We start from the raw sequence: 19,993 nt of genomic DNA on the forward strand, positions 1-19,993 counted from the left end.
CATTAGACTCATTTTATAGAGGCAGAGACCGAGGCTGTCATGTAAAATGACAGAGTATATAGAGGGTGAAAGCCGGGACTTGAATCCAGGGTTGTCTGACTCCAAGGTCAGGCTATTTGGAAACAATATTTCTTTATTTTTTCTTTGTAGTGAGTTATTTATTAATCATGAATACACTATTTTTTTTTTTGAGTTCTTTTATACCTTCTCCATTGGGCTCAGCTTCCTGCTAGGAGAAGAGATGACAGGTGGTAACAGTTCAGGGTGGAGGAAGGAGCAGCTGAAGCCCCACATATGGTACCTTGCTGTCAGAGTCTGCTTCACGTCATCAAAACCTATGTCAGCACTCAGTGCCAAAGACTGCAAGAATACATAGTTCATTCAGAAGAGCGCACATAAGCCAGGGTGCCACAGGGGCTGGAGTGGCAGGAACCATGAGACAAATTAGGCTCTTTTAAAAAGTCACTAATATAATTGTACACTGTGACAGAATAGAGCATCTGGCAAGATCCTATTGAGTTTTTCATTTATCATTTTGTTTGTTTAGCCAGCAAGCCCCGTGAGTCCTCAGTTCCCTCTCATGCAGACCAGAAGTAATCAAAGAGCATTCTTTGACCAGGTTGAGCTTTGGTCTGTATCTAAAGTCACTGTTGAAGTGTCAGGCAGGAAACACAACCAAGCCAATCTGCACTCTCACCTCTGTGTTCTGTAAATCACAGTCAGTAGTGCGATGATCACAGCAGTAATCAAACCATAGTCCAGTCCCAGGAACAAGGAGGAAACAAAAGTGGTAAGCCAGATGGTCTAAACAAAAGACAGAGAGCTTTAGGTAGAATCATGTGAAAAATGTCCTGAGTCACACACACACACACACACACACACACACACACACACAGTACTTAGCCTTGCTTAACTGGATATTGCATATAATAACTGGCCACAGTAACTTATCTTTCTCACATTTTTGCCAGCAACAATTCATTTGTTGCTATGACATACTCACCTAACAATCACCTTTGTTACTTACCAGTTCTATTTTGCTGGTTCTCCAGAAAAAGGGGAGATCTGAGAATTGCATAAACATTCCTTTCAGGTTGACGATCACAATGGCCGACAGCACAGCCTGAAACACAGGACATCCACACTTGCCTCTCCTCTCGTGTCCAGAGACCCCCTGGACACACTGTGTCCTCAGGAGCCTTGCTGGCTCCTCACTGTCCTCCTGCTGCCCTCCCCACATCCTCTCTCCACTCACTTCCTACACAGCAGTGATGGTATGCTTGGAGCCAAGAACATCTGGATTTTCAGCACTTGGTTAGCTAAAATGGGCCCTGGAAAACCAGGTTTAGATCCTAGTAGCAAACCTGTATGGTGGCCAAGAGGTTTAGCATTCAATGGTACTCATGGAATGATTTCCCCCATGGTCTTCTTGCATCATGAGTTTTCTACTCTATATCATTCCTAAGTTCTACTAGATTAAATGTTTTATGAGTGTAGGCCATCTCAAAATTTTAATAGAAGTATAAGGTCATAGAAGATCAGAGAGAAGGGACCTTGGAGATAAGCCAAACCCAAAGCTCCACTTTGCAGGTAAGGAAACAGAACCAGAGATGTTGAGAAGGCTTCCCGCAGGTCCCAGGTGTTGGCAGATTGTGGAAGAGGATGTTGACCCTAGTGTTGACCCTTTTTGCTACTACCCTACTAGGGTTATAGTAAAAACCCACAAGAGTCACAAATACATCAACTAATAAAACTGTAAAATCTCTACACATGGAAAAACCTCTCACCAAGTCCAAGGTACACACCTGAGGTAGTGATTCAAAGAGAAATCCAGTGGCTAATATGACCAGCAGAATCATTAGTGAAGCCAAACAACCTGCAAGCTGGATGAGAAAAGACACATGGAAGGGGCTTTTAGGAGACTTGAGTGAGAAGTGGGACATAGGTTCCTCTTAGTCTCTAGAAAATCACTATGGAAAGATATGGCTTCACATAAGTCAGCCATACCATTACACAAACCTTAACTGTTTCCCACTCCATTTCTGAGGTTTTGGTTCCTCTTAGAGCCTTCAGGTGAAAGTCGCTCAGTCATGTCCGACTCTTTGTGAACCCATGGACTATACAGTCCATGAAATTCTCCTGGCTAGAATACTGGACTGGGCAGCTGTTCCCTTCTCCAGGGGATCTTCCTAACCCAGAGATTGAACCCAGGTCTACCGCATTGCAGGCGGATTCTTTACCAGCTGAGCCACCAGGAAGTCTTTTAGCCTTTAAACAGAAGCTGAAATGCTTATATACTCTGAATGAAATGCCCATACAGTGGTGGAGAAAAGGAGATATATGGTGCAGACCTAAGACACACAGGGGCCAGAAGAGTTCAGACATGGCTTTGTTGTCCATTTGCAGTAGCCACGTGTGGTTATTTCAATTGTAAAAAGTAAATTAAATAAAATTAAAAATTCAGGTCTTGGTTGCACTAGCCACATTTCAAGTGCTTGAGAAGGCCATGTGACTAGTGGCTGCCATACTGGACAGCACAAATATCGAACATTTCCATCACTGCAGAAAGTTCTATGGAACAGGGCTGGCAATCTGCCCACACTCACTCTCAGGCTTTCATGACAACATCCTATGTCTGAACCTTGAGGTTTACTGGTAGCCAGGAGTGTTAATTTTTTTGATTTGACGGGCAAATATACTCCTTTTCTGTAGATTCAGTTTCTTGTGATTTGCTTCAACCAATCATGCCTTTCTCTGATTCATACACAGCTCACTGGAGCATGGATCTTCAGGCAGAATACAATCAGGAGATTCGTTTATCACCCAAATCACCAGACCTTAGGGGCCAGCTGCATACACACCTGTGTCTTCCCTCCAGTTCCCTCCTGAACAAGGCTTCGAGACAAGGAGCATGAAATTGAAAAAGTCTGGAAGAGTGAGCCAATGGAATTGCACAGTCCAAGGGCAATGAGCTCCTTTTCCATGTGGAAGGAAAGCACAAAAGAGATCAGTTATTTTTCAGGAAGACAGGCCTGATGACCCAATTAATGGACATCTTCAACAGTACGGACTGTCTATTCATTCTCTTTCCAGATATAAAAATTTGTTTAGCATGAGTCCACAATAGGAATTATTGCATAATTTAAGGTGGGAGAAAAACATTTTGAATTTTTATTGTGTTAGAGATAAATGCTGTGATTATCACCTAGCCCCCTCTTTCTTAAACACACTCTCTACACAATTAATATTTTTGTTTTTTAAAGAAAACTATAACAACAGGGACAAAATATTTTTGATGTTTAAGAGAAAATCATTGGTGGATAGGACTACTGGCATCTTTTAAATGCCTGGGCTCATGTTCATCCAGGAACCCATGCCAGTGTCCTCTTTGGACCAGTGAGTGAGTCCTTATCTCAGGGCAACTTCTGGTCTTCCTAGTTGGATCACTGTGTCTCACACAAACATAGAACATCTAGTCTCCTCTTAGAACCACACAGTGTTACAGTAACACTTCAAGCCCAACTAATGGCTCATTCAGATTAAATAATTTATTCAGATTAAATAATTTATCTGCAGCTATCTTATAAAAGAAGGCAGCAAATAATATATTTGAGTGAAGAATCATAAACTCAAAGTTTAATGAACAAAGAGAAAGCTTCCGAGTAGAGTAAAAATGGTTCTGGAAAAATATTAGACTCTCAAGCTGTGGGCTTTAAAGTAGGGACAGGACCTAGAGGAGTTTGGCAAACTGTAAACTTCAGAGTGGAGATTTCACCTACTACTGAGGTGAGGTAGGATTCAGTACCTCAGTGTTCTGAGGATTTAATGCCTCCCACAGTAGAGTAAGATGACCATACCGCTAGGAAGCATCTGCAGGAAATTAATTACTTTTACCTGATTGCCATCAACCTGGTAGCCATGCTTATTTGCCAAGGTCTTGGCCATTGAGATGGTGACTGAGAATCCAACGATGGCTATGGCAATAGCATCCACGTACACAAGGTGGAAGAGGCTGGTGTCTGGATTGGCTGGAGGTAGCAGCCTGAAAAGTGAAGCTGACTTTAACCTGGGGGTTGTGACCACTGGAAAAAACCATGCAGCTAGAGGGCAGCATTTTAGTGGGGGGAGGGGCACTATCTGCAGATGAGGTAATCAGCACTTGGGTACTTGTTTCAGCAAAAAGCATGGCCCTCTTGGACCCACAGGTTCTTTCCAGGCCCCACCTCCAGAGTGTCAGATTTCAACCTGAATGGGTTATCAGCAGAGATTCAATGCCATTTTATTTAGAAAAGGAGTAACCCCATACCTCACGGCTCCCCGGCTCCCCTTATGGCAGGTGTAAGTAAGACTCAAGAGTAGGAAGAAGAGAGGGTCAGTGAAGCGCTCAGATGCCACAAGACATTCAAACCAAAACTGAGGTGAGGAGGGAGCTGGACAAGGCTATCTTATTGGAGAATTACTACTGTCTAGGCAACACCAAGGATACTCACTGCTCTCCCTTGCTATTTGATGTAAGGACTCTGCTTTTCCCCCACATCCCTTTAGGTGAGTTTCTAACATGGGAAAGGAGCAGAAGCAGATTATACTCCTTGGGTCTCACCTGGGAACCCTAGGAGTCTGGAGGGGCCATAAATGTGACTCCTGGAGCGTCCTAATGGGGAACCTAATTTTGTGGTCCATTCCTATAGTTTGGAACCTTTGTCCTAAAAGTACAGAATAGGTATTCCCTGGAATCGTATGGGAGAAAGGGCTATAGAGGTTTTCAAAGGCACCTGCTCCAATTCAAGGCATTGGGCTAAATAATAATAACATCAATTAACTGATGCACAGTATTATATTTTTATAGTCATTTATTAGTGCTTCTTTTTGTGCCAGGTTCTGTGTTTACCTATCTCTAATAGCACAGTGAGCTAGGCACCATTATAATCCCCATTTTACAGATGAGGAAAATGAGGCATAGTGAGGTCAAGCAATTTGTCCAAGATCAAATGACTTATTTACCAAGTTCAACAAAAACTGTGAAGAACCTGCCTCTCTGTGTTATTTCTCATACTGTGTCATATCATAATGATAAAGGGATTGTCTAAGGTTCTGGGGTGAGGGAAAGGGAGGGGAGCAAAGGAAAGGAACCTAGCATGTGTTAAACTCAAGTTATGTGCTGCATGCTTGACAAATGGCATCTTATTTGTCCTTAAAACAATACTTTTACATAGGTGTCATTATTATCCCAATTTATAGGTGAAAAAAATGGATATTTGCAGAGTTAAGTGATCTGCTGAAGACAGAGCTGGGATCAGACCCAGGAGGTCTGACTATAGAACTTACTGTCTTTCCCTGCAACTTTGCTGCATAAGCATTAATCAGGAGAGAAGGCATGGCAGCAGGTTTGGGTCTGAGGAGTAAGAATATGAGAAAAGAATGTATGCGGCAATGAATTAAGAGAAGGAACGTGAACCAAGGAACGTGATATATTGCCATGAATGGGATCTTTTAACAGTCATCTATCAATTTCTGGACACTGTATTGTGTATTTAAGTGTGTGTGTCTGTGTGTGTGTGTGTGTGTGTGGTTAAGTGTGGTAGTTACAGCAGTGTTTTCTAATACAATCACTAACAATTCCTCCCTTACATGTGTGTGTTGCTCCCATATCTAGACGTCATCTGTTTCCCCTCTAGTTGAATCTGGGCTGGCCATTTGATTTGCTTTGAGCAGAACGTGGTGGGAGTGATGCTGAATAAGTGCGGTAAGCCACTTGGCAGCTTCTGCTCTTCCGTCCTGTTGGCCTGAGCCGACACACAGAGACCCTGGCTACCCTGCTGGAGACCTGTGTGGAGAGAAGATGCCAGCCAGCCCTCAGCTGTTCCAGCCACTGCAGCTGAGCTGTCAGACAGAGGTCCTCTTGGTTCCTCCAGCCCCAGTCATCCCTTTAGAGTCTGTGGCTGCCTGAGAGATCCCAAGTGAGACAATCACTCAGTTGAGCCTCACCTACACGGACAAACTATGAGCAAATAAACCACTGTTGTTTGGCAATGAGGCTCATATATCACTGAAGTGGTGTGACGGTACATAGATAGGATGTTAGACAGGCATTATTGGTTTCCTGCCTGGTTTTGAGCAAAGTTCCATAAAGATAAGGTTTCTGGGAAGCCAAGTTTCAAAACGGTACTTTTTTTTTTTTTAAGGTTTAGCTTTTACTAATAGAGGGAAAGCATATTTGGGTATAATGCAATAGGGAAAGGAAGGTATTAGGTAGGAATTATGGTGGCATGTGAATTTTAAAAAGGAGAAATCTAAGTGTAAAAATTCACCATGTAAATTACTTGTGATTCGTTATTGAATAGGGTTATCTATTGGATCCAAAGTCTTGTGTTTATCACATGACTAACTATGTTAGTGACCCAGGTGTGAGGTAATGGAAAGATCACACAACTGGGTATCAGAAGACTGAGTTCTGACTCCAGGCTGGGACTCACTGAACTGCACTCACATCTCTCAAATGTCACCTTCCCTGACAGCCCCTCCTGTCTCTTACCTGGCTTCCCCTGTCTTACGGCATGTCTCATCACTGATGTATTGCCTATTTCTCCTAGTAGATTATCAGCTCCATGAGAGCAAAGACTTTTTTGCTTCCATGTTCACTTCTGTTTTTAACTGCTGTGTCCCTAGCACCTAATAGGCATTCAACAAATATATGCTGAATAATTGAGAATAAATGAACTTTTTAATCTGTTAAGTGAGGATAACACATGTCAATAGTGTTATTGTGAGCCATCAATTGACATGGGGGTATAAAAGTACTTAAAAATTATAAGTGCAAGTAGAAAAGCAAGGATTATCACTGTTATACTTTTAAATGAACCATAAGTAACTCATTTATGATAGCAATTCATTGACGCTGAGTGCAGGCTTCTTCCTTCAATACTTGCTCCCTGGGTGAACTTTGGCTTGGAAAGCAACTCCTCCTCCCTGGGCTTCCCTGGAGATTCTTAGCTGGTCCCTGGGGCAAGCCCTGATGGAATATGCCAGGTTCTTTCAATATCCAACATCTGGGCAAATGTCTGATTCTGTTCTTTTGCAAGGAGAGGAGAGGGTGGCAAGAAACAGATGGTGCCAGGGACAAAAAGACAGAGACACACAGAGAGATACAGAGACAGCCAGAGATGATCAAGGAGGGACAGATGAGACCAGGAGAGGCTCGTAGTCACTCTTACTCCTTTAAATATAAAAAATAATAGTAAAATTAAAAAAATGTAGAATTAGATAAGAGAAAAACAGATGAAGCAAAGCAGCAATATGTGGTCTAAAAGAAGAAAACTGGTTGAAATAATGAGCCACAGAGCTTTCCATTAACATGTCTAGACCATGCACTGTGTGCCAGGTGCTACATGGACCGCTTTACCTGCACTGCCCTGGAGGTCTCACAACTGCCCCTTGGAGAGTCACTAATTACCATGCTTACTTGGCAGAGGAGGAAACTGAGGCTTTGAGATGGTATGTGACTTGCCCAAGGTCACAAAGCTAGTAAGTGACAGGCTAGATTTAGGTCATTTTGCTTTAACTCCTATGCTACCCAGGAAGATATTAATAAAAAACTAGTAAGTGCTATATAGGAAAAAAAAAAACAAACAAAATGAAAAACCACATGCCATTGTTGGTGGGACTGTAAAATGGTGCAACAATTATGGAAAACAGTATGGAGGTTCTCAGAAAGTTAAACTAGAACTATCATATGATCTAGCAATCCCACTTCTATGTGTATATCCAAAACAACTAAAAACAGGGTCTTGAAGAGATATTTGTATACTCATGCTCATAGCAGGATCAGTCACAATAGCTAAAAGGTGGAAGCAACCCAAATGTCCATCAATGAATGAATGGATAAACAAAGCGTGGTACAGACACACTGTGGAATTTTATTCCACTTTAAAGAGGAAGGAAATCCTGTCACATGCTATAACATGAACCTTGATGATATTATGCTAAATGAAATAAGCCAGTCATGAGTACTAAAATAATCAGATTCATAGAGATAGAAAGTAGGGGCTGGAAGAAAAGCAGAAAGGAGAGTTATTGTTTAACAGTATAGAGTTTCAGATTTGCACGGTGAAAAAGTTCTGGAGATCTGTTTCACAACAATGTGACTGTACTTAGTATACTGAACTGTGCACTTAATGATTAAAATGGTGAATTTTATGTTGTTATTATTATTTTTACCACAATAACCTCTGCCACATATACACAAGCTAAAACAAACAAACAAACAAAAAACTCCAAACCCTTTTAGCTGTTTGATATATAGGAGAAAATGATTTTTCATTTCAAGAACATTAAAGTAGGAGATATAAGATATCCATCCACTAATTATTCAAGTCACACTGTTACTTATAACTATTTTCCTACCCCAGAGGAAGTGTGCCAACGACATCCACGTCGTATGATTCATGCAGGTTAAACCCAGCCGAAATGCCAGTTCCCATAACCACCTGAAAGAGACACAAACCTGAATGCACTTTGAGAAATAAACATTCAAACATCACAAAAATAAGCTTCAAAGAACTTGTTAGCCAAGCCAAATCTATTCTTACACTTTCAGTTTTAAAAAGAAGAATTATAGTCAGCTCCCAGCATTTCTAACTTCTTCTAATGACCTTCTCTACAACATTAAGGTGGACTCTACAGTCTCCTTGTGACCTGGAATTCTTTCCTCTTTACTTTGCTCTGTTTCATCCTGAGGCACTTGGCTAGTTGGCTACAAACAGAAAGAAGCCGTAAAACCTTCTAAGAGTTGGCTTTGCAGTTAGGGCAAGTAAGATGAGGCTCTGGCCAAGGTGGCACAAACAAAGGATATGAAATATGTCTTGTGAGGGTGATACAGTGACAGTGTATCATTGTAAAAGGTATGTTGGGATCTACAATTGTGTATCAGCGTTCTGTAGACTGTGTTTCCAGGACAGCAGGACCAAGGTGCCTACCAGCACCTCCAGAAGCATGGCTGTCTTCTCCCATGTCTGTGGCAGAGTCAGAGTGAAACCGCCTGTCACTGAGTGTCCTTATATATAAGGTTTTCTGGCTTTAGTGTGTGTGAAGTACAAGCCTCAGTGAGCTACAAGAAGAGAAAATAACAGGAGAGATGGCAACTTTCTTCATCCCAAAGAACGACTGCCTGTAGAATTTTCTGAGTGGGTTACTCAGGAGCAAAACTGGGGGAGTGCCCCCAAATTCAAATCCACAGGATACACATGGCTCAAGTTTCTGGAGCATCAACTTTATGCAGTGGTAAATAATTTAAACCACAGCTTTCCTACCAATACACACAGATGCATTTTGAAACAGAATACAAAACTCCAAACAATTTTATGATAAAGAAATTTTATGTTTAAAGAGAGTCATGCAGATACTGTTCCCAAGTTTCCAGCATGGCTTCCTTCTTCCTTGCTCTGAGGAACACACAAATAAGTAGAAAACCCCAAAACCAAAACCCAAAAAAAACCAGGCTCACCATAATTACAATGAAAGAATTCTGGAGAACCACTAATCTGGGAAACATGAAGGAAACTTTAAAGGGAATCTGGAAAGTGGACAGAGCTAGGAACCTCGGCCAGGAAAAAGAATCTTCATTATTTACTTCATGATTAGGGCTTGTCCTTCTCCTTTGCCATGCAAGGGAGCTGAGAACCTCCTGTTGTTCTCCAAGAGGAAACAGGAACTCTGTGTCAAACCCCAGTGATAGAACAGGTCTTGAGATGATGAGAAACAGTCCTTTTTGGGTGTAGATGAGATGAAAGCAAGGAAGAGGATCAAAGGCACTGGCTTCCTTGTGAGCTATACCAGCTGGTAGGTTTTGGGGCTGGAACATCTTGTTAAATTTGGATCCGATACCTATCCTTTTTATTTCTTCTCCTGTGGGTTCCCAAACTATACACCAAAGTGCCCCAGGGTCCCAAGGAGAGCTCACTGGGTCTGTGAGACTTTCATGGGAAATAGGAACACCTGTCAGATACCAGGCAAACTTCTAGTTTGAGTAGTTCACAGTTTCCACATTAGTTCCTACTACATTGGTTTCAGTCATACCAAAGGTTTGCAAAGCCTTTGGTCGCTGTGATTTAGAAAACAAGTACTACACAAAAATCAAAAGTGAACAGGAAATGAGGGTAGTGGTGTCTGACTCACAGGTTCAAAGGGTTGTGCAGTGTCCACAAGCCACACAAATTCATTAATAAATTGCTATGGTTATTTAAAAATGTAATAACACTTTATTTCAATTTATATGCATTATTTTTACAAACAGTTCTTAAGTTGTTAGACATAAATATACATTAAATTATTGGACTTGATTACTCAGTAAATGGAACTATTAGTTAGGTATTTTTTTTGACCTGTGAGTGCCAAGAATTAACAAAGTTTGGGAACCTTTGTCTTTTGCTCTTTCCAAACTAGAAACAGCTTAGTTTTCTCAAGTCATTAAAGTATTACATATTCATTATAAAACAATTAGACAATAAAAATTCTGAGAAAGGAAAATCTCCATAATTTCATTCAGATAATTTACATTCACATTTTTGTGGATAGTCTTCATCTATATTTTAAAAGTCACCCATGCCTATGTTTTAGTGCTTTTCTTTTTTTGTCACTGTATTTTATTTTATTTTTTTTTTTTTTTTTTCAAAATCCAAGACCCTCACTTTTTATTAATTCTGTGCATCATTAGAAAAAATAAAAAGTAACAAATGTAAAGATTTGTTTTATTTCTACTGGGGTAGGAGGAGGATAAATAAAACTGGTTTCCAATTTGCTCTCCACTGTATACATACATACCCCCACACACACATACACACATACACACACCTAAAATACCCCAACAAAAAACAAAAAAACCAAGAATCAAAAACCAAAAGACCCTCAAACTGCACCAACACTTCGTATTTTGTCCAAAAGAATAGATCCTGGGAGGAAGTGCAAAATGCAAAATTAATGACCAAAAAATGCTGAACAAACAGCATTATCAATATACAAAATATTTATATTACTGAACTAGTAACAGTTGATGTTCTCCGTGTCTGTAAAACTTTGGAACCACATAGCTGATTTGTTAAATCTAGTCCATGCCAGCTTCCAAAAATCAGAAAAGATCTTAGTTAGCTTCATTCTTTGATGCCTCATCAAAATTTTCTACGAGATCTGGAACATCATCCTCCTCCTCATCAATGTCTTCTGGTTTTGGGGTTTTGCTATCCAGCACTTGCCGAGGGAACTGTTCAGCTAATTTCCTAAGACTTGTTAAGCTGTCAGCACCAAGCTGACTTAATATTCCAGGAAGCATTTCTGTGATTGGTTTGGCTTCTGCATGGCCGGTAATTGCAAAGGTGTTGGCAGAAAGGGAAGCTTGGACTTTAGGATTGTTGAAATGAATAACTGTCCCATCATCTTTGATCATGTTCACCTCTTCAATACCAGCTATATTATTCACAGCCAGTTTTTTTAGAGAACTCTGAAGTTTTTTGTCATCAGCTGTAGCTGTTCTATGTACTACCTTCTTCTTTCTGCGAGCTGTACCCTTGCCCCCTATCCGGACCTGAGCCTGAAGTTTGGCTAACTTTTCTTGATTCATGCTGTTGGTAAATCTGAAGCAGGGAGGGTCCTCCAACACCAGCACGCGGCAAGAGCAAGATGGCTCGTCACTGTATTTTAAAAAGTTCCCCTTGACAAACTCCAACCTTCTCTTGGAGGAACAGAGAAAAAAAGGTCTAACTTCTCTCTCCCCTGTCCCACTTCAAAACCCTTCACAGAAACAGCTAGGTGAACGTGGCTGGAAGTTGACTTACCGCAAAGAACTCTAAAGGAATGGGTGCTGGCAATTTCTCTTTAAATCTCTCATTAAACTCCTTGCCACCCAACAGCAAACCAAAAACCATCAGCCCAACGCCTAGGGAACACACGTTGAGGTTTTTAACATTCTGCAACACAGCAACTGTACTCTGTAACACAGTGAACATGGATGTTACATCAAGCAGTAGCCCCTGAATAGACAGTCTAGTGCTCTAATTCACACTAGCCATCCCAGTGGTGGACATTTCCAGTTAACAGTTCTCAGGCTGAAATCTCTCTCTTTGCAGCTTTCACCACTAGGAGTCATTTTTACCCAACTATAAAACTTTGTAGTTGTAATACCTACCCAACAATCATATATTACAGTGTTTTTTGCTACACTAATGTCTCAATGTAGAATTGTAAAATTCAGAAGAGTCACCCTGAAGCTGAGTACTGAGCATTAGGAAAGGACCATGGGTTATATCAGCATAATAATCGGAAAGCAAATATACAGAAAAGCTTTTATGAACTGAAAGCGGGAGAAATCATTTTTAGCAGATGAAAGAGGAATCAGGAGAGCTTCGAAGGCAAGAGAGTAGCTGAAACTTAGAAAGAAGCCCAGGAAACTTAAGAGAAGAAAGCCACTTAATTGTCTCCTAAGGCTGTAGTCTCGGCACCCCACGTACAGTCAGTACTCTTTTGGACCCTGGGCAAGTAGATGACCACCGAGCCCAGGCTACTAACCTTTCCTATCAACGCCTAGAGCATTCTCTGGTGTGCCTCTCTGTCCTATTTCCTTTGTGACATGGCACTTCGAGAAATCTCTGAGTAAGAAGCATGTTACCAGCTATTATGGGAAATGAAGAATTTAGATATTTAGGAACTATTCCCACAGTTGAAGGCTTCTCAAGTGGCTCAGTGGTAAAGAATTTGCCTGACGATGCAGGAGATGCAGGAGCTGTGGGTTTGATCCCTGGCTTGGGAAGATCCCCTGGAGAAGGAAACAGCAATCCACTCCAGTATTCTTGCCTGGGAAATCCCATGGACAGAGGAGCCTGGTGGGCTACAGTTCATGGGGTCACGAAGAGTTGGATATGACTGAGCATGCATGGACACCCACAGTTGGACTCTATTCTAATCAATGAAACACTCAATTTATTTGTTACTTCCTCAAAGCTACTTTCCTAGATCCCTAATCTAGTCAATCAGTCAGTTCAGTCGCTTAGTCATGTCTGACTCTTTGTGACCCCATGGACTGCAGCATGTCAGGCTTCCCTGTCCACCACAAACTTCCAGAGCTTGCTCAAACTCATGTCCATTGAGTCGTGATGCCATCCAACCATCTCATCCTCTGTTGTCCCCATCTCCTCCTGCCTTCAATCTTTCCCAGCATCAGGGTCTTTTCCAATGAGTCAGTTTTTTGCATCAGGTGGCCAAAATAATGAAGGTTCAGCTTCAGCACCAGTCCTTCCAATGAATATTCAAGACTGATTTCCTTTAGGATGGACTGGTTGAATCTCCTTGCAGTCCAAGAGACTCTCAAGAGTCTTCTCCAACACCACAGTTCAAAAGCATCAGTTCTTTAGCAGTCAACTTTCTTTATAGTCCAACTCGCACATCCCTACATGACTACTGGAAAAATCATAGCTTTGACTAGACAGACCTATGTTGGTAAAGTAATGTCTCCGCTTTTTAATATGCTGTCTACATTGGTCATAGCTTTTCTTCAAAGGAGTAAGCGTCTTTTAATTTCATGACTGCAGTCACCATGTGCAGTGATTTTGGAGACCCAAAATAAAGTCTCACCGTTTCCATTGTTTCCCCATCTATCTGCCATGAAGTGATGGGACAGGATGCCATGATCATTGTTTTTTGAGTGTTGAGTTTTAAGCCAGCATTTTCACTCTCTTCCTTCAATTTCATCAAGAAGTTCTTTAGTTCTTCTTTGTTTTCTGCCGTAAGGGTGGTTTCATCTGCATATCTGATGTTATTGATATTTCTCCTGGCAATCGTGATTCCAGCTTGTGCTTCATCCAGCCCAGCATTTTGCATGATGTACTCTGCATATAACTTAAATAAGCAGGGTGACAATATATAGCCTTGATGTACTCCTTTCCCATTTTGGAACCAGTCTGTTGTTCCATGTCTGGTTCTAACTGTTGCTTCTTGACCTGCATATAGATTTCTCAAGAGGCAGGTAATGTGGTCTGGTATTCCCATCTCTTGAAGACTTGTCCACATTTTGTTGTCCACACAGTCAAAGGCTTTGGCATAGTCAATAAAGCGGAAGTAGATGTTTTTCTGGAATCTCTTGCTTTTTCTATCATCCAACGGATGCCTGCAATTTGATCTCTGGCTACTCTGCCTTTTCTAAATCCAGCTTGAACATCAGGAAGTCCACGGTTCACATATTGTTGAAGCCTCACTTGGGGAATTTTGGGCATTACTTGGCTAGTATGTGAGATGAGTGCAATTGTGTGGTAGTTATAACATTCTTTGGCATTGTCTTTCTTTGGGATTGGAATGAAAACTGACTTCCAGTCCTGTGGCCACTGCTGAATTTCCTAAATTTGGTAGCATATTGAGTGCAGCACTTTCACAGCATCATCTTTTAAGATCTGAAATAGCTCAACTGGAATTCCATCACCTCCAGTAGCTTTGTTTGTAGTGATGCTTCCTAAGGCCCACTTGTCTTCACACTCCAGTGATGTTTCCTAAGGCCCACTTGTTTGGCTCGAGGTGAGTGATCACACCATCTGGGTCATGAAAATCTTTTTTGTATAGTTCTTTTGTGTATTCTTGCCACCTCTTCTTAATATCTTCTGCTTTCTACCATTTCTGTACTTTATTGTACCCATCTTTGCATGAAATGTTCCCTTGGTATCTCTAATTTTCTTGAAGAGATCTCTAGTCTTTCCCATTCTGTTGTTTTCCTCTCTTTCTTTGCATTGATCACTGACAAAGGCTTTCTTATCTCTTCTTGCTATTCTTTGGAACTCAGAATTCAGATGGGTATATCTTTCCTTTTTTCCTTTGCCTTTAGCTTCTCTTCTTTTCTCAGCTATTTGTAAGGCCTCAATAGACAACCATTCTGCCTTTTTTCATTTCTTTTTCTTGGGGATGGTCTGGATCCCTGTCTCCTGTACAAAGTCAGGAACCTCTGTCCATAGTTCTTCAGGCACTCTATCAGATCTAATCCCTTGAATCTATTTGTCACTCCCTCTGTATAATCATAGGGATTCATACCTGAATGGTCTAGTGGTTTTCCCTACTTTCTTCAATTTAAGTCTGAATTTTGCAGTGAGTTCATGATCTGAGCCACAGTCAGTTCCTGGTCTTGTTTTTTGCTGACTGTATAGAGCTTCTTCATCTTTGGTTGCAAAGAATATAATCAATCTGATTTCGGTATTGACCATCTGGTTGTAACTTTGGAGTTCTCACAGGAAAAGATGAGTGCACTTTCTTCTACTCCGCCATGTTGTGTGTATGAATTATAGATCCCTGATCTAAAGGTCTCCTTATTCAACTTTCATAGCAGCCTGATTTTTCTATCATAGCACTTAACAAAATTTATACTTAATTACACATTTATGTGACTTGTTTTGGTTGCTATGTCGACCGTTTTGTGACCCCATGGACTGTAGCCTGCCAGGTTCCTCTGTCCATGGAATTCTCCAGGCAGGAAGACTGGAGTGGATTGCCATTTTCATCTCCAAGGGATCTTCCTGACTCAGGGATCAAACCTGCATTTCCTGCAATAGCAGGCAGATTCTTCACCACTGAGGCACCTGGGCAGCCCATTTATGTGATTAGTGGTTTACTATTTGTCTTCCCATTGCACTGGGGACTTCCCTATAGCTCAGAAGGTAAAGAGTTTGCCTGCAATCCGGGTGACCTGGGTTCGATCGCTGGGTCAGGAAGATACCCTGGAGATGAAAATGGCAATCCACTCCAATATTCCTGCCTGGAGAATTCCATAGACAGAGGAGCCTGGCGGGCTACAGTCTATGGAGTCGCAAAGAGTCAGACACAACAAAGCAACTAATGCATTTGTCTTCCCATTGAACTGTAAGCTCACTGCTCTGCCTAACACAGTGTGTGACACATGAATTCTTACAAAGTCCATATAAGTCTTTCATTCCAAAAATATCTTTAGCAGCATTTCAGAGGTTTTGATAAGTAGCAGTTCCACTGTCATTTGGTTCTAATTATTTCATAATTTTCTCTTATCCATGGGCTGCTTAGAAATGTTTTTAGTTTCTAAATGTATGGGGGTTTTAAGCCATCTTTAGTTATCTATTGCTAATTATATTGCACCATGTGAAACTGAATTTTTTTAGAAGTTGTGGTCAGCTGTACGTGACCATTTTCAACATGATCAGTTATTACCATTGTTACCTACATGCTTGTAAATAATTTGTATCTTCTCTGAGTTGGGTGGAAGGGTCTATTTACATTATATTAGATTAAACTGGTTAGGTGTGTTAGTCAAATCCTTTATAGACGTCCAATTTTCGCCTGCTTGAGCAAGCAGTTTTTGAGAGAGAGATGTTATCCCAGAATGACTTTAAATTGACTTCCTTGGTGGCTCAGACGGTAAAGAATCTGCTTGTAATGCAGGAGAACATAAGAGACACAGGTTCAATCCTGGGTTGGGAAGATCCTCTGGACGAGGATATGCCAACCCACTCTGGTACTGTTGCCTGGAAAATTCCATGGGCAGAGGAGCCTAGTGGGCTACTGTCTATGGGGTTGCAGAGTCAGACATGAATAAGCAACTTTCACTTTCACTTTCCCAAAGAGAACCTAATCTGATCTTATGAAGAAGCTGTCTCTGGAGCTAATTAGGCTAAAGTTGTAGTCACCAAATAAATACCTGACAAAAAATTTCTTGTGAGGTAGATAGTATCACATATTAATGAAGTGAAACTTTAAGGTTTAATTCCCCTTGTAATGCTGTTCTCAGAAAAGCCTTAGAATGACTAAATCTTCTCCATTCTACTGAAATTCTTAGAAATAAGCAAAGTGAGCCTTGAGATACAGGAGAGAAGGAGGAAAAATAAAGAAGGGAAACAAGTACCAGTAAGTCGGGAAGTTGCTTACTTACATATACCACTGAAAAGATCCCACTGTACCGCTTTGTTTTAACTCCAAACAGGTATTTTAACATGGAGGTGAAGACATGCACGGCTGCAGCAGTGGTAAACCCACGGACCAGGGGCTCCGTGAGATATATGGCCACAAATCCAAATCTACAGACACCTAGGCAAAACTTTTTTTTTTTTATGACAAAGAGACAAATAAATCACATGATAGATCAGAAGTTAAATCCAACAGAAAACATCCCAAAGTTTTTTCTGGACCACTTTCTAACACTACAAATTTGTATCTATAGCAGGTAAGTAGCTAACAAATCAGTCAGTGGTTATTCAGAAAACAACAACATTTGGAGGGGCCTGGAGCCTCATGAAGTACTGGGTACCCTTTTTATGCTCCCTGTCCCTCAGAAGTGGGGGCACACTTAGTCATGTCATTGCTTGCTCCTTCCAGGCAGATAAGAAATGCCTTTTCCCATTACCAACCCACCCTGCTTCAAGCTAGTCTTGCTTTAGAACCTCTAAAGTACCCAACTGAAGCTAGCTAGTTCCTACTCAATATCAATTTAAGTAAAGCATGCAGTGGGACTGGTATTCCTGAGCAACAAACCCTAAGCTCTGGAGTTTTGCTGGCCGACCTTGCCCACGACCAGCCAGGACTGCTCAAAAGATATTTATTAAATGAGCAAATGAGAGCTTATTTCCACATCTGTGAGTCTTACCTGAATGATTCCTGAAAGTAAGGTCACAGACATGGCGACTTTTACTCTCAAGGCATCTCTTGCCTCTGTACCATTGGTTGCATTTACTCCTCCTGGAATGACTATATCATCTGGTACTAATCGAACAGCCACACCGCCTATCATCAGGCTAATAACCGCAAATGGACCTGAAATAATGAAGTATTAATCAGAGAAATGATTTTCAGCATATCTGATATGATTGTTGCCAGTATCCCAGGAGAGACAGGTGAGGTCAATAAATCCTCACTGAAATAACACTGCACAGTGACAGAATCTTCCATTCCATACACTCTTCTAGAACTTTGACATTTTCCCATGAAGAGGTAGCCTAATTCCTCTCTCCTTGAATCTGGGTGGACTTGTGGCACTCTAGTAACCAAAAGAATGCAGTGGAAGTGATACTGTGTGACCTGTGAGGCTACGTAACAAAAGATGATATGACTTCTGCCTGAGAGCTGTGCTGCTTGTTTGTGCTTCAACCTTGTGTATGAGAAGGCCCCAGAAAGGACCCCATGGAGACAGGGTGGGGTGAGACGTAAGAAGAGAGGGAGAGGGAGAGGGAGACCCGCCTCCTGTAGCTGCTCTGGCTCCAGCTCCCACCTGACTCTCAACTGCTTGAGAGATGCTGAGCCAAAACCGTCCAGTTGAGCCCTTCCCAAATCCTGACCCACAGAAACTATGAGAGATAATCAAATGATTGTTTTTAGCTGCTAAGTTTGGGGCGTGTTTGTCACCTAGCAATGAACATCTGAGACGTGTGTGTGTGTGTGTGTGTGTGTGTGTGTGTTGGCTGGTAGCACCCTCAGGCAGCACCAACACTACTATGAAACCCATATAAACCTGATCCTGAATACACTAAAAAGAACATGTACAATTCAGTGTCTAAAATAAGATGCAAATGCAATGTATGCATAGCAATAGGAACTTGAAGTATCATTAATAAATAAAAAGAAAACACAGATGCAAGCAAATTGCATTATGAACTGAAATACTTACATCACAGATTTCTTGTCTTTTCAGACAAGAAAACTGTCTTTTTCTATTATGCCCATATTAAAAGAAAGCTATTAATTCTAGAAATCTTGAGGGAGAGTGTATTTTTTAAAAGCACCTATTGGGCATACAGTAACAAAAGTTTGATACCCTAATAACAAACATGTTATTTCTTCAGCACATTGCAAAGCTGGGAAATCCAAAAGGAAAGGTAGTAAAACATCAACTATAAGGTTTACCTATGGATACGTGTCTGGAGGTTCCAAAAAAACAATACATGATAACGGGGTAAAATGAAGAGTATAGGCCAAACACTGGAGGCACGGCTGCCAACATTGCAAAGGCTAAACCTGCGGGGTTAAGACCAAACAGAAACGGGGAGATGATTAGAAAACAGCGGGCTCTGTGTATCTCTCTCCTAGTTCTTTATCTATGACGAACAAATGAAAACCCTGTTAATTTAAGCTGACGTGTCTCAGCGTGCCCACACTTCTGTCCCACTCCTACACAGAATCTTGTATTTGTGCTCAGAGAGTCCAGGCTGAGACAGTTTTCCTTGTCATTCCCTCTTCACCAGGAGTAGATTTTTTTCTGCTTTAATCTTTCCCAAATTAGATATGGGCAGAAAGCCTTCCTTGACTGGCACAGCTGTAATCTGCTGTTAATTCCCAAATGCCGGCTGCTTCTCCAGTGCGGTGCTTTGAGGGTTCTCCAGAGACCCCTTTTCAATGAGGAACTCCCAGTGCAGCATTCTCTGGCAGATGTAACACCCCTCCCCTAATCTTGGCCCCTTCCAGGTTCCAGGTCTTACACCTCTTCCAGGTTCTTTCTGCTGGGCAGCTGCTTATGCTGTAGGCAGTCTTCTTGGGCAGGTTACTTTCAAATGAGCCAAGCCTGGTTACCTCCCAAAGCACCCCGTAGTGCTTTAGCCCCAGGAAACTCTGCAAGTGCAGGCCACATTCTGCTGTTCTAGGTGGTTCACACCATTCCACCTGTAGATTTACTTTTCCTGCAATAGTGCCCACAAACTTCAAGGGACACGTGTCCAGTGCTCCAAGTGGTTCTGTTGCAGTCCTTCTTTCCTTCCTTGACTTTTGGTGGAGGGTAAATGCATAAGACTTTTTCACCTTTCTCTAGAAAATTCTTACTCCTAATCTAATGTCAGTCTCCTTGTCCCTCACATGCCCAGCTTCCTCATTCTCCTCCAAATCAATCCAACAGCCACTCCTGCTGATTTTACCTATAAAACACAGCATGTATGTTTCCAATTCTTTCCATTTTTACAGCTACCATCTTTATCAAAATGGAAGAAGGTCCAAAAAAAGTTGCAGAATGGCGTTTCAGTGAAAACAC

The 19,993-nt window shown here is 41.4% G+C and overlaps 2 protein-coding genes across 2 annotated transcripts in view; both read right to left on the bottom strand.

Annotated features, from left to right (window-relative positions):
- Nucleotides 1-19,993, bottom strand: part of SLC26A5 (solute carrier family 26 member 5) — a 64,141-nt gene that overhangs the window by 15,862 nt on the left and 28,286 nt on the right. Inside the window, exons 4-13 of the mRNA XM_055590170.1 lie at nucleotides 18,880-18,990; nucleotides 17,627-17,793; nucleotides 16,916-17,080; nucleotides 11,823-11,975; nucleotides 8,401-8,483; nucleotides 3,895-4,042; nucleotides 2,862-2,975; nucleotides 1,806-1,883; nucleotides 1,028-1,123; nucleotides 698-804 (exon numbers count right to left, since the gene is read on the bottom strand). Of these exons, the coding sequence (XP_055446145.1) occupies nucleotides 698-804; nucleotides 1,028-1,123; nucleotides 1,806-1,883; nucleotides 2,862-2,975; nucleotides 3,895-4,042; nucleotides 8,401-8,483; nucleotides 11,823-11,975; nucleotides 16,916-17,080; nucleotides 17,627-17,793; nucleotides 18,880-18,990 (1,222 nt within the window). The remainder of the gene's footprint in view (nucleotides 1-697; nucleotides 805-1,027; nucleotides 1,124-1,805; nucleotides 1,884-2,861; nucleotides 2,976-3,894; nucleotides 4,043-8,400; nucleotides 8,484-11,822; nucleotides 11,976-16,915; nucleotides 17,081-17,626; nucleotides 17,794-18,879; nucleotides 18,991-19,993) is intronic.
- LOC129659099 (transcription factor BTF3 homolog 4) lies at nucleotides 10,669-11,668 on the bottom strand. The gene has a single exon (XM_055590182.1). It carries the CDS (start codon nucleotides 11,606-11,608, stop codon nucleotides 11,132-11,134), a length of 477 nt encoding a protein of 158 aa, XP_055446157.1. The 5' UTR covers nucleotides 11,609-11,668; the 3' UTR covers nucleotides 10,669-11,131.

This window comes from Bubalus kerabau, chromosome 8 (assembly GCF_029407905.1).
Source record: "Bubalus kerabau isolate K-KA32 ecotype Philippines breed swamp buffalo chromosome 8, PCC_UOA_SB_1v2, whole genome shotgun sequence".
Taxonomy (NCBI): domain Eukaryota; kingdom Metazoa; phylum Chordata; class Mammalia; order Artiodactyla; family Bovidae; genus Bubalus; species Bubalus kerabau.